General features: G+C 33.2%; 2 protein-coding genes across 2 annotated transcripts; one reads left to right on the top strand and one right to left on the bottom strand.

The window, feature by feature from the left end:
- Window positions 1–1,343: 1,343 nt before the first annotated feature.
- On the top strand, window positions 1,344–2,567 carry LOC148272180 (U3 small nucleolar RNA-associated protein 15 homolog; the record flags this gene model as incomplete). The annotated part of the gene is made up of 1 exon (XM_088240434.1): window positions 1,344–2,567. A coding segment is annotated over one exon (1,199 nt), but the record flags the coding sequence as incomplete, so codon positions are not given.
- A 1,456-nt stretch (window positions 2,568–4,023) lies between these two features.
- Window positions 4,024–13,216, bottom strand: LOC148272179 (arrestin domain-containing protein 17). Its single transcript, XM_088240433.1, has 7 exons — window positions 12,952–13,216; window positions 10,724–10,879; window positions 10,209–10,420; window positions 9,832–10,014; window positions 8,006–8,194; window positions 7,294–7,546; window positions 4,024–5,419 (listed from the first exon to the last, which is right to left on the bottom strand). Exons 1-7 carry the CDS (start codon window positions 13,064–13,066, stop codon window positions 5,289–5,291), a joined length of 1,239 nt encoding a protein of 412 aa, XP_088096559.1. The 5' UTR covers window positions 13,067–13,216; the 3' UTR covers window positions 4,024–5,288.
- Window positions 13,217–13,757: the final 541 nt, after the last annotated feature.

Raw genomic sequence — 13,757 nt, 5'->3', positions numbered from 1 at the left:
GTGTATGTTGGATTTGATCCGACGTTTCGGCTACCATTGCAGGAGCCATCTTCAGGGAAAACTGTGTGTTTTATAGAGAAATGTATGTGTTTAAGTACTAGTAATTTGTACCGTGTCACGTCGGATCAAATCCAACATACACGGTATCACCCAAAAAAGATACATAATATTGGTTAAATAAGTACATATTATGAAATATGTACTCATATAATCAAGTTGGAAATGAAATTGGTTGTTTTGTAACCACTAAAAAGTATTTCTCTCTTTCACAGCTCAGTTAATGCTTGTAAATTCAAAGTCTGGTGGGTTAATTTTGAACAATTCAAAAAATGATCGTACTAAACAAATGAGATACTATAAGACATCATTTTGTTGTTAGTGAGTACTAATTAGTATTAGATAAATAATGTGATTACGTTTTTTTTTGTAAAGGATTTTTACTGACAAGCCAAATAAATTGGTTTGATGAGTCTTGTTGCTGATAATATATTATTTGTCATGTATTTCTGGGTACCATTATTGTATGTTTGTTTAAAATAAATAATAAAAAATATCTACACTCGATAATAATTGAACGTAGTTATGCAGAAAGTAGTCAGCCATAGAAAAATGAAACTGAGATAATAGCTCCTTTGTGAAAAGACTGAATAATCAAGTCTACACAACAGTTGATATGTTTTTGACTTTAACAAATGAAAAACAATGAAAACATTAGTTTTTATTATTATTATGACAAACAAGAATCTGATTATGTATTTGACCAGTTTCAATGATTTTTAGAGAACCATAAGATTTTTCTAGTGCTTGGGGTGTTTTTTGCAAATTGAAAAATGTCGTTTTCTAATCGACACCAATTTCAGATGTTGATTATTACAGTTTTTTTGTATGAAAGCGGTCTGGCTGTTTTAGCAGAACATAGAATTGACCTTACTGCACCCGATAACATTAATATCTCATTTTTTCAAAATTGTGGACTGGCTGCTTTCTGCATAACTACGTTCAATTGTTCCAAGGAATTGGCCCCATAAAAAAAATGTAAATAAACCTATCATATTTCAAGTATAAAAAATATTATTTAAATCCCTTTGCAACTGTTTTCATACGAGTGTGAGTTTGCCTTTCACCAACGCAATATCAAAAATATACAAATGGACGATTGTCAAAATATTCCTGAATGGCACAATCGTGCAGGTACCTTTTCCAAAAATATTTTTTTCAATTTTTTTATTTGTGGCGGATTATAATCAAAAGCTTTAATAGGGTAAAAAATTGTCAATTGCAAAGGGTAATACAGCAACCAATCACATTTTGTTCTTATCCATTCAAGTTTTAATCCATTCAAGATTCTTTTCAGGTCCATAGAACTTTTTTCACTCAGAAACAAACAACGGTTGCAAGTTTTTCTGATGACAAAACTGTGGCAATTTGGGATATTGCCGGAGAAGAGAAGATTGCCTCTTTTGCAGAACACAATGATTATATCAGAGCCGGCTGCACCAGTCCTGTCACACCGGATATATTGTTATCTGGAGGATACGATGGTGCTGTTAAAATGTATGACATCAGAACAGGAAATTCTGTGTTTTCTGTAGACCACGGTAGTCCCGTGGAGTCTACAATCTTCCTGCCAACCGGAGGGCTGTTCTTGAGTTGTGGTGGTACAGAAATTAAAGTCTGGGATGCATTCGCTGGAGGAAAATTGCTAGCTAATATTTCACAACACCACAAGACTATAACATGTTTGCACCTAGCGAGTAATAACAAAAGGCTTTTATCAGGGTCACTCGATAGGCATGTTAAAATATACGACCTCACTACATTCAAAACGGTGCACACCTTAGACTATCCAAATGCAATTTTAAGTTTAGCAATCCCAGAAAATGATGAAACTTTAGTTGTAGGAATGGTCGATGGATTGGTTTCGATTAGAAGAAGAGATGAGCACATTAAGATTCCCGAAGAAAGTAAAAAAGCCAAACCAGCATCTGAATTTGTGCCGGCATATGTGGATGAAATAATTCCTCAGCAAATAAATGAAAAAATTTCAAAACACGATGTTTATGTAAGGAAATTTCAATATTCAAAGGCATTGGATGTTGTGATGGCGACATTTGTTTGCACGAAAACTCCCGAAATCACAGTCTCATTATTTCAAGAATTGATCAGAAGAAGAGCCCTCCATAGTGCACTTGCAGGAAGGGATGAAAAAAGTCTTATCGCTATTTTGAAATTTTTAATAAAAAATATTGGAGATGGACGTTTTACGTTAACACTATTAGAGGTTGGAAATATTTTTGTAGACATTTATGAAGATAATGTAAGCAACTTCTCATCTGGAGTTTTACGGTTCCTGAGAATATTAGAGGACCGTTTAAGAGAGGAAGTTGAATTGGCTAAAGACATGGCTTCGTTAGAAGGAATGTTCAGTCTTATTCTAGCTGGTTCTTCAATCGATGAAGATTCTATAAACAACTCTGAGCTTCCCACCTATCATAAACCTTCTGCAAAGGCTGAAAAGAATTTTGTTATAAATGTTTCGTAATCAATTAAATTTGACTTAATTGAAATTTTGACTTTTATTTCAAAAGTGCCTCTGAGCAAAAAAAAACTCTTTGGAAACTTAATATATACTTTCTTTAATAATTTAATATAGACACCAGTGCTTTAGAAGTCACCTAATTGGAAGCTAATTCGGAAGCTGCAATTTTCAAATCATTATTTGCCATAGGTCATAGTGAAAAAGTTAATAATTAAGATAAACATGACACTGGCAAAAGTATACAGTTTAAAATTGATTTATTATTTTTTTAAATCAGCATTTTAATATTTGAAGAGTGCAGGGAAATAATGATCAAAGTCGCTCGAGGATAACCAGAAGAAAAATGATTTTTCGACTTGGAAAACTTATAATTGTTTACAAAAGCAAAACAAATGCTGTCTGACATAAAATTACTGCTGATATATTTGCAACATTATGTTATGAAATTTAAAAAAAAAACATTTGTTTATCTTATTTCAGATTTTCTTCATTTCATTTCATTTAATTGTGACAGATTTTCAATATATTATATCTTGAGCATTTTTTTAACAAAATTGTTGTAAATCAGCATAGAGCCTTTTTAATTGAAATAAGCTCGCTACAATACACCTTAGGTTCATCGGTTTCCTAAATTATTAGTTTTGCATCAATAATCACGTAACTTTCTCATGGTCCATTAAATGACTATCGGGCATTGACAGTAGGGCAGTTTCCATTTTTAAAATGAATTATTCGAAGGTGGGTTTTATGGCAAATGGACACTGTTTTCTGTAAAGACTACTAAAAAAAATAATTCCACGGTAGAACATTTCTAGTTTTGCCTCAATTACACGGAATAGGCAAGGTTTCGTACGTGATTCTCTAAAGATCCTTGACCGGTCTTCTGGAAGTTCAGCAAGTGATTTTTGGTCGATAAGACCAAAATCTTTTGCTACATTCTAGGTAACTGACCTCGTTCAGGGAATGTCATAGTAACTTCATCTAAATGGTCTTTATTATGAACAATACAATGCAAATATTGAAACACTGCAGTTCTTTAGAAGTTCATTTGAAAACTTAAGAACAATCAAAGCCTTAGGACTCTAGGATCGTTTTTAACTATTACGATGTAGGCTTTGATCACTAATAACTTTTATGGCTAAAATTAAAAGATAATTTTGGGATTTTGTATGTAATTAGCCTTTTCATGATTCGGCTAGGCAAACTAAGTGTCTAATGATCTAGATGGTGGGTTTTGGGGTGACTTTGATCGTTCTTTCCCTGGACTCTTGATTTTTTAGTGGGACTTGTATCATTATCGAGGGGAGAAAATGTTTGATGAAAAATATTATTAAATTTGAACCAAGTTGTGGTTTCGTAGCTAGTGTTGCGGACTCATTTCCATTTTCTAATAGTGCACTATTTACAACTCGTTAAAAATGTCCCCAAAATTGAAATATTTGGGTAAGTCATAAAAATGAAAATATTTATTAAAAAAAAAATTATACGTAAAAGATTTATTTGTAAAACAACAAGCAAGTATAAAATAGATATAATTCAAACAAAAAATTGATCACATTAACACGTATTCCACATGCACATTACATTGGTTAAAATCCACGAGTAATACTTACTCCATAAAATATATATAAAACTTCACAATATCTGGATACTTCTGTACCTATTTATCCTTACAATTAAAAAAGCAGAAAAAATTCCCAAAGGCACAATCATTGTGCACCAAATACATAAGGTACAATATTAAGGCAGCGTATATCTTAATTTGAAATAATTGCAGCGAGATTTTTCAATTTTAAACTGTCATAAATATATGTTATATGAATATATATATAATTTAACATGGAAGAAAACACTTTCTTAAGAATAGTAATGAATCAGTCATATTAAAGTTTTTGTAATTAACAGAACAAATGGTGCTGCCCAGTAAGCTTATCTAATAATATTTATATATAATTATTCCAATATCATATTAGTTTGTGCAATCGAGTTAGTAATTCATTATTATACACTAAATATTAGACAATAGACAGTTTCTTACTTAATCTAAATGCAAAAGCAAATTTTGTGCTGAATATAATAGCACTTTTTAAATTAAATATAAGTTTATGAGATTGAATAAATGCGAAATAAAGAATGTTTCAGAATATTTTTTTATTGATTTGTATATTATGTACAATCTAGATAATGTTTTTCAACTACTAAATTACTACATTATCTAGAAAGCATAGAAAAGACCCCAGTAGTAAGGCACAACTGCCAAATTTTTTGACAAAGGAGTTTAAGAAGCAAATCAATATATTCAATCATCCACTATTCATTTGTTAAAATTTACATATAAAAGAAATCTTGTTTTTGTCAGATAAGTATTTGAAACTCAAATTGACGCACTACATTGAGGTATTTAAAGAGGTTATATTTTAATCAAATTACTTCATTAAGTATTACAAAAAAAACATGTTTATTTGCCTTTTCGTTGATGACATTGTATATTTGAACAATATCAAAAGAGCCAAATGTATATAAAATGCATATCCTCTACAATGCTTTTAAAAAGGGAAAATGCAAGCTAAGAGTTCTCTAAAGATTTTTCTGTTATCTATGTTGACATTTTTACTCTGTAACTTAGCAACAAAAGTAGGCTTAAACATGAAGTACATTTCTTTTGATTATATTCATGCACATATTTTTTTGGAGAAAAAAAACACCATCAATTAGCCATAAATATTGAAATCTGGGCGCGTAATAACATTTACTGCTGCGCTGAGTATGTTGGGTATCGCGGAGCAAAATCAGCTCTTCCATTGACTATCATGCTCTGGTGATCATTAACATCATGTATAGTTCTGGCAGCAAATTGCCCCTCTTGGAATGTAGGTTGAGCTGGAATGAAGTAAAAATTGACATAACTGCAAAATCGATAATCTCTAAAGAGCATGATTTTATCTTCTTTAACCTTTCCCTTACTGTCCTAAAAACATCCGCGTGTTACAGTGCTGTGTAGTCATTACACGTGCAAAAAATGAGATACTAAAATGTAATATTCACAGGCAATTGCTTCAATTATTTATAGTTGAAGTCAAAAGTGATAATATTTCAAATCTTATTGCTAAAAACATGAAAAAAACATTAGTTCATGCTTGCACACGGTCACAAAGAACCTGTATTATCGAGAGTGAAACATAAAGAGTCTGTGAGACAATTATATATCAGAATACCCAATAATTATTTATTATTTAATAATAAATCACTTCAAATGATATGTAAATGTGAGGAATACCGAAAATCTTAACCCATAATTTATTATATTTATGGAGATATTAAATTTATTAGATGCAATGTGTACTAGCTACACATCACCGGCAAGGGAGAGCTAATAGAGAAAAATACACGAACAAAAATTAATACCTTTCCAACGGAGCTGGAATAAAAATACTCAAATAGACAAGTAAATGTAAACTTAACTAGAATATAAATATAACATACATAAAGAAGAAACATTTTCAAAAATATACATTTTTAGAAAGGGGTATATGTAATAGGTAAAGCTATGGTTTTCCAAGAAAGCAATGCTGTTATCTAGCGGCCATGATATCCTGTGATGCGGTGGGCGTTACATGATGTCTGTCTTAACAGTGACCAGAGATATCAACTTAAAGAAAGCGGTGCCATTATCTAGCACCCGTGATAACCTAATTTTATTCATTTATTTTTACAAAACTGAGACATACTGCAATGGAAAATGGACAATCTAGACAAACATAGTATTATGAGTAGGTATATTTAGAAGATAAAAGGTCATTGGAAGTTAAAAACTATCATTTAGAGTAGTGAGATGTTTGAAAATCATGCTACATAGTGTGCATTTAGAGGTTTAGTGCATTTTCTTACAAAATCGATCGAAATTTTCATCTTTTTTGATAGTCCCAAGTCACGTTAGCATTCATTTTCAGACGCCATTGCTACAAGAGAAAAAACAGTAAAAAAATATTTGTACTATACTATGATGGCCGTCCTGCAAATGACAGCATCGCTGTTTGATGTTCTGCTCACAATCAACGCTCTTTAGGAAACCTGTGCTATCTAGTTAGTACAGACAATGTTTTAATGACGTCATCCACCACTACAAGACAGCTGCTAATGACGGCACCGCTCTCTTAGGAAATTAGGTACTGGTTGTTTAGCCAAATTTAAAGGAAGCATTGGTTCCATCCAATCTATGGGCGGACTGCGCACGATATATACATACATATGAGGCATGCTAAAGTCAAAGACAGCATTCTTTATTTTTTTTTATGAAACATAGTCAACACTATTAGTTAGATGATATTTTTAATATTTTTCTTTTTCTCATTTATATTTTTTGCTACTTCTGTGTAAAATACATGTCTCTCTTTATTTGTATATATGTATGTAAAACATGTAAAGCCTGCAAGGCGTTTAAATAAATAAATAATTTAACACAAGGTGACAGAGTGCGGCCTCGTGAGGCTGGCAGGGGGCGCAAGGCGGTGTGTGAGGACTCCGATCGACTCACAGGTGGGGGGGCTCCAGGGGCGCAGGGTAGAAGGCCCAGGGAGAGGATACAAAACACAATCCATTTTGCCCTGGAGAAGGTCACCTTACACTTGGGAGTGGCATCCGAAAGGAATTTCCCTTTATTCACCATGTACGTGGCGGTTCAGGCATGAGGCAAGCCGAGTAACACCCGACCACTTGAGGAGACTTAGTTTAGTTTATCAGTTACAAAGACTTACCTAAGGTAGGATAGAGAGCATTCCCGCCAATCGGCGGTTGTGGGCCGTTGTCAGTCAATCCATCGGGGGCCATCACGGGAGCACTAGGAGGGGGAAGCAAGGGAGCCTCGGCCCCCGGCTGCGGCCCACTGGGATCCACAGTGCCTACACCACCCTGAGGCGGAGAGGCGAAGCCTACCAGCGGCACAGTGCCGAGGATAATGGGCTTCTTCTCTTCCATATCCATGTGAATCCCAGAAGGAGAGCAAGTTACCTGTCGAACATAACACGGTCAGATAATATCATGATATTTATTTTGATATGTGTGATAGGTTGACAAATATCGAGATCCGTGCATAATGTAAGACTGAGACAAAATCAAGAAAGGAGCGCAGCATTGTTTTGGACTTGTAGAACAAATGGACAACGAAAGAACGGCTAAAAGGATCTACGATGCGAATGTTGATGGATCCAGAAAACGAGAAAGACCAAGAAAGACATGGCACGGTCAAGTCCATCTAATACTTGAAGATGGACATGTCAAGAGTAGGAATAATCGGCGTGCGTGCCTGAGAAGATATATGAATGTTGTGGAAGCGAGGTTTGTATGCAATGACAGAGTTATGTGGCGTTCTATTCTCTCTGCCTACCCCAATGGAAAACGGCATGATGGTTTGTTTTGTAATTCAGAATTGTTAGGAGATTTAATAATTTTTTTTAAATGCCTATTTACCTTGATTTCATAATCCAAATCAATGATTCCACAGTTTGTGAGATTTGAGGGCGGTAATGGAGGAATCTCCATAGTTTCCATCCAGTTCTTAGAAGAGTTAGAATTAACTGCTCCCAATTTCAGTTCTGCGATGACTATCTTAGATTCCTTAGTTTGCGTTATTGGCGTTTGGGCACGGAACTTTACAACCTAGAAAGAAGAAAAGAAACGATTTCACCATATTGAATTAATTTACCTAGAAAATAACAAACAACAAATAATAGGGAAATATACTACGAATACAAATAAAAACATATAAAATGGATTTAGAAAAATTAATTGTATTTTCAAAATCAATATGGATATTGTAGAGAAATGTTTTCATACATAAATGTAAAAAATATGTTTGTAGAAAAATGCGAAGTGTTTGGCCTTGGTTGTTGTGACGTCAAGATTCGTGATATTGTTCTTAACAAATTTCAATGGCCACAAACAAATAAACATAAATCATGACACATAACTTATTAGAGGCGTGGCCAGTGGAATCACCGTTTTTGCGGGAATTCAAAATTACAAATTCATGAGTATTTTTTATGCTTTTTTTTACTGGACAGTATTTCATTGACCTTCATTACTTTAAAAGTGTTTCAAAAAAAGTTATATTTCCCTATTGTAGTGATATCACACTCTATAATAATGTTTGGATAATTTATATAGCGCCATTTTTGTGAAAATCACCTCAAGGGCGCTGTAGGTATAAATAAATTATAGGCTCGTTGCTTTCGCATAAGGGGCTTTCATTTGCATCCTTATCAGGTGAAGAATACAGTTCTGTGTGTGTAATAGAACTAGAATCCCGGACGAGTGTTTCAACTCGATGGCTACTCTCAGGTAATAATCCTGAAAAAAAAAAGTGGAGATAAGTCCACCTCATAGTGTAGTGATTGGCACAATGTTCATTGTCTCTGGACTGGCACCTTCTTCTTCTTCGTCAGCCTTGTTCTATCCACTGCTGGATAAAGGCCTCTTCCAAACGTCTCCATTCCTTCCTATCATCCGCTTTTATCATCCATGTTTTACCGGCTATCGAGGTATTGTCATCGACCCATCTTTTTTGTGGCCTTCCAACACTTCTTTTGTTTGCCCATGGTCTCCACTTTATCATGCTGGGAGTCCACCTGCCATCATTTTGCCTCACCAAGTGCCCTGCCCACTGCCATTTTGATGCTCGGTCCATTTAGCATTTTTTATTCTGTATCTTAGACATACCACCGAGCATCTATTTTTCCATGGTTCGTTGCGTGAATTTTAGTTTCTGGCTACTTTTCTGTATCACAGAGATGGCTTCTAGTCCATATGTCGTCACCGGCACCAGAAGCATAGAACTAATAAATATTTGCATTCATATAAGAGATGAAGAACATTTTAGAGAAGGGAATATACTTATAGACTTATGAACTGTCATTGGCTGATTTGAGTAGCCACTTTACAACTGTATAACATTCGCCATTCTGCCTATATTTGAACATCTATATATCTTCAATTCTTCCATCTGTTGATGTTTGTAAAGTTAGAGAGCTGAAACCTTTATTGATGCGGGTAGTTTCACCGAAGGAATTTAAAAAATACAAAACTTTAAAAAACTGTTAACAAATAATAAAAATAAACCACTGAACTTCCTCATTGGAAGCGGGGAACAGAATCCCAATTGCCTATGCTTTCTGTAGCTGCAAGAGGTGTTGGGATGTTTATTGTACAGCGCCCTTGAGGTGATTTTTACAAAAATGGCGAAAAAGCAGCAAATATTGCGTCATTGGAGTAGTTTCATTGTGGCGCTAAATAAATACCTTTCTCATTTCAATCTTGATCTCTTTGACTTTCACATTGCTTCCGTTCTCGCAGCTGATGTCCAAAGGAATGACTTGCCCAGAGCAGTATCCGGTAACCGGAAGGTTGACGTCCAGTACCAGAGGACCAGACTTGCACCAACAGCAGCAGAAACTTTTGTCGAAGTGCAATTGGATCGGTTGCTGTAACAATATTGTAACTTTATTATTATAATATTTTATTATTTCAGAGTAATAATGAAATCCATGTCTAGGCTATCGAGGAAAGTAAATGTTTTTTCATTTCAGACTCCCAACAATCAAAGTAAACCATCACAGTACAATTTCTTAATTTTGTTGATAATTCTTTTTGTATAAAAAACATACATAGAATTCACCTTATATTCCGGGTTCAGATTCAAATCCAAATGAGAGACTACAGTAAAAGCCATCTTTGTGTCCTGATCGAATTTCCACGGCCTGTCCAGAGTGGATTTGATAGTGTAACGGACGAAACCAAACTCACCCTCAAATGAGGATGGAAGAGTCGGAGGCAGAGCGCAAGTAAAGGGGTAGGTATGAGTACCTGCTGGAATCTCAATTTCATTTCCTGTAATTAATAGACAAAGGATGTAGGTACAGTCGGGTTTATAAAAACAATCCAAATGGATTCGAGGTTTGAAGGATAAAGAAATGGATTGCTAGCTTACAGATTGCTAGAACTACATATGTAGATTGAAAGATATTGTTAGAAAATTATGTTCTAACCTTTTTTAATAATGATTATACCAATTTTTAATTTCTGAAAAACAGAGCTTCAGTCACAAGCCTTAATTATGAATGTAAATGAAATTAAATTTTTTCTGCCTCTTATTTTATTTAATAATTAATACACCTATGGTAAAATACGTACCACTTTTACTGCCCAAGAGATAATAAGATATACTAAAGTATTCTTCTTGACCCGAGTGAGTCACGGTTATGTTTTCAAGTTTTCCCTGCGCATCTTTTCTAGATTCTGTTTCAGACCATGAAGTATTCGCTTCTCCTTTAAATCTGATGCAAATGCCTTTAAAATGGAATAAAAACATAAAATGCAAGTTATAATAATAATATACCTTCTCAAATAAATAACTTCATTTCTAATTTTCAACAATGCCCGGGTTTCGTCAGCGTTGGATCTAATCTAGCGTTCCTTAAACCAATATGAGCATATTATTCCACCCTCCCTTGTAAGCAAGCGTCTGGTTCTTTGTGCTAACTAAACCTATATTAGGTCCCCGGCTCTGGATTTTGTCGTGACCGACATTGTCAAACTGGATAAACCCAATCTCTGGTGAAAATTATAAAATAAAGTCCTAAATAAAAAAATACATATATTTTTATGTATCATATTATCAGCGCAATGATTTTTTAAAGTTTTGTAATTACTCAGCCTGTAACAAGTTCTCTTCGCCGAGTTCTGCTGATTGGTGAGTTGGCTTCCCTTAAACCGGAAATCTAGCACAACACTATCATTGGTTGATTTGTTGGAACTTGTGACATAGTTGTTTTTTTTTTCCATGCATGAAAAATGTATTTTTAGGAAACTTTTTTATACAATAAAATGCTTTAGTTTTAGAAAACAGTCACAAAAACTATTTACTACGCAATCATAATATATTCTACAGTATAGAGTCATAGGCTGGGGAGGAGCTTATAAGACAAATTTACGTCCACTTTTGATTGCCCAAAAAACAATTGCTAAAATTATATTAAGAAAGCCTAGAACTTACCCTTCAAATTTAGTTTTTAAAGAACTAGATGTACCCTTAATTATTGATGACATCTTTAAAAAACACATATTATACAAACTTTCAGAGAGAAAAAAAACACTAATTTACAAAATTCTCAAAACCGCAGATTTCCAAAAAAATTCATTATAAATAGATGCAATACACGCGAGACCCGCCCTATCCTGAACTCCATACAGTAAAAAATTATGTATCTTTTAGAATATAATATCTAATTTTAAAGAACCCGTTTAAGATAATAAAAATGAAATGTAAATATAATATAATATATAAATGAATGTAAAAAGAACTCCCTCTCTAAAATTAATCAAAACAAAAAGTTAATTGCACAATTAAATTAAAATGAAAAACTTCTCCTACATTTTTTATTTCCTGATGACGATCTGGATATTTGGCAATCCGGATGACTCCGGATGACCAGATGCAATCCGGAGGAGTTTGGATAAACGGAGTTCTACTGTAGTAAAAATTGCAGTAGAGAAACTCAATATATTATGAATACATGCTTCCACACTGAACAAAATCAGAGTTAATTTTTATTTGACTTTTTGTACATAATGTTAATTGTACATTGGCGGGCTTTTCGCCAAATGGCAATTTCTTCGAACCAACCAATAAAATATAAGTTTTATTTTTATAATTCAAGTTAAAACATATGCAATAGAAAATAAAGATATATAAAAATATAAATAAATGTATTTGTATATAAATTACCTTTAATCAACACTATTACTTAATGGGAAAAAGGAAAAAAAGAGGAAAGGAGACGTGATTTAAACAGAGATACTAATTATCAGTTGCAATAATATTAGTGTCATCACCAGCATTTCCTTATCTGCAATGGTGCATATGGCACTTTAGGGGCCGGTCAAGGAATTACCAGTTAAAAACCTAATATTTTAGCTAGCGTGTTAAACAGAAACCTGGGGCATAATAGGCAAACGCGCTAACCTACGTTAACTACGAGGCGTACTAATCTTTACATACCTAGTTTATATTTCAATATTTTTACGTGAGAAGTTAATATGGAGTCAAGATGAAAGTAAGATTATTATTTATTGAAAATAATTTCGATACGAACACTATATGCAACTAACCATTGTTTAAATGTATAATTAAAATAACGGAACTGTTCATGTTGAAATAAGCAGACATAAAATTAATTAGTGTCAGACAAAACTGACAATTAACCTGTGATTAACTATCCATTTAAGTCATATTCTCCTTGATACATGTGTGAAAATATATTATTTATAAATAGAATGACAAAGCACAGTTTTATTGGAACAAAAAATCAACCAAATATCATCTAAAAAAAAAAACAATTAAAAAACTTCAAAATACCCACCTCTAACTTTCTTTGGGGCATCAAATTTATATTCCACCGTTCCGTTTATAGTTTGGCCAGGATAATATGAATTCCATGGGTTGTCAAGAGTTATTTGGCAGTCTTTTAAACCCATTTTGAAGGAAATTTTACAATATTTAGACAATTCGGAACACACCTACTAACGACAGAGGACACCATATAAAAATAAATCACACGTATCTGGCGAACCCCGCCGCGCGACCATTCAAATATGACGTATGCCTTAAAGAATCTTTTTCAGTATTTATAGCTACGCAAAAACAATTTCCTTAAATATTTTCTCCAAAATAGTTGGCTGCTATGAATGAGGTAAACGAGGTTTCGGTTTTTATTCCCAAGAACGACGACATAAAATATTATTTATTGAATGATTTTTAAATTTTTACAAAAATATGTATTAGTAATCCTTGGATTGGTAATATATGAAATGTAAAACTGTAATTTGGAATGCAATTATATTTATTTCAGTTGAGTCGTTTGGTTCAAAATTACAAATATTGTTTCTTTAATTCTATAAACATTTTTATCCTTACATTTGTTTTTTTAATTTTCTGTAGATTTAAAAAAAAAAAAATTCTCGGTAACTTCATTTATTACGTCAAAATGCCTTTTGGTGTATTTGTGTAAAATAAAAAAAATATCCATCACTACAATATGCCTCAAGATTTATGATAATGCGTGATATTAGTTTTCAAAAATTATTAGGTACAAGGGAATGCTAATGATAAATGACTTAAATAATGCTTGATGAAATAATCACTAAATCAATGTAAAAATATTAAATC

Source organism: Micrasema longulum, unplaced genomic scaffold (assembly GCF_059751315.1).
Source record: "Micrasema longulum isolate JH-2025_06_02 unplaced genomic scaffold, ASM5975131v1 h1tg002448l, whole genome shotgun sequence".
Classification (NCBI taxonomy): domain Eukaryota; kingdom Metazoa; phylum Arthropoda; class Insecta; order Trichoptera; family Brachycentridae; genus Micrasema; species Micrasema longulum.
Note: the sequence above shows the minus strand (reverse complement) of the source record. Positions and strands in the feature narration are given on the sequence as shown.

Coding starts and splice junctions, on each gene's coding strand:
- LOC148272179 (XM_088240433.1), bottom strand. CDS start 13,066: ATGGGTTTAAAAGACTGCCAAATAACTCTTGACAACCCATGGAATTCA. Junction 10,421..10,723: donor TCTCTTGGGCAGTAAAAGTG/GTACGTATTTTA, acceptor TATTAATTACAG/GAAATGAAATTGAGATTCCA. Junction 10,015..10,208: donor ATCTGAACCCGGAATATAAG/GTGAATTCTATG, acceptor ATATTGTTACAG/CAACCGATCCAATTGCACTT.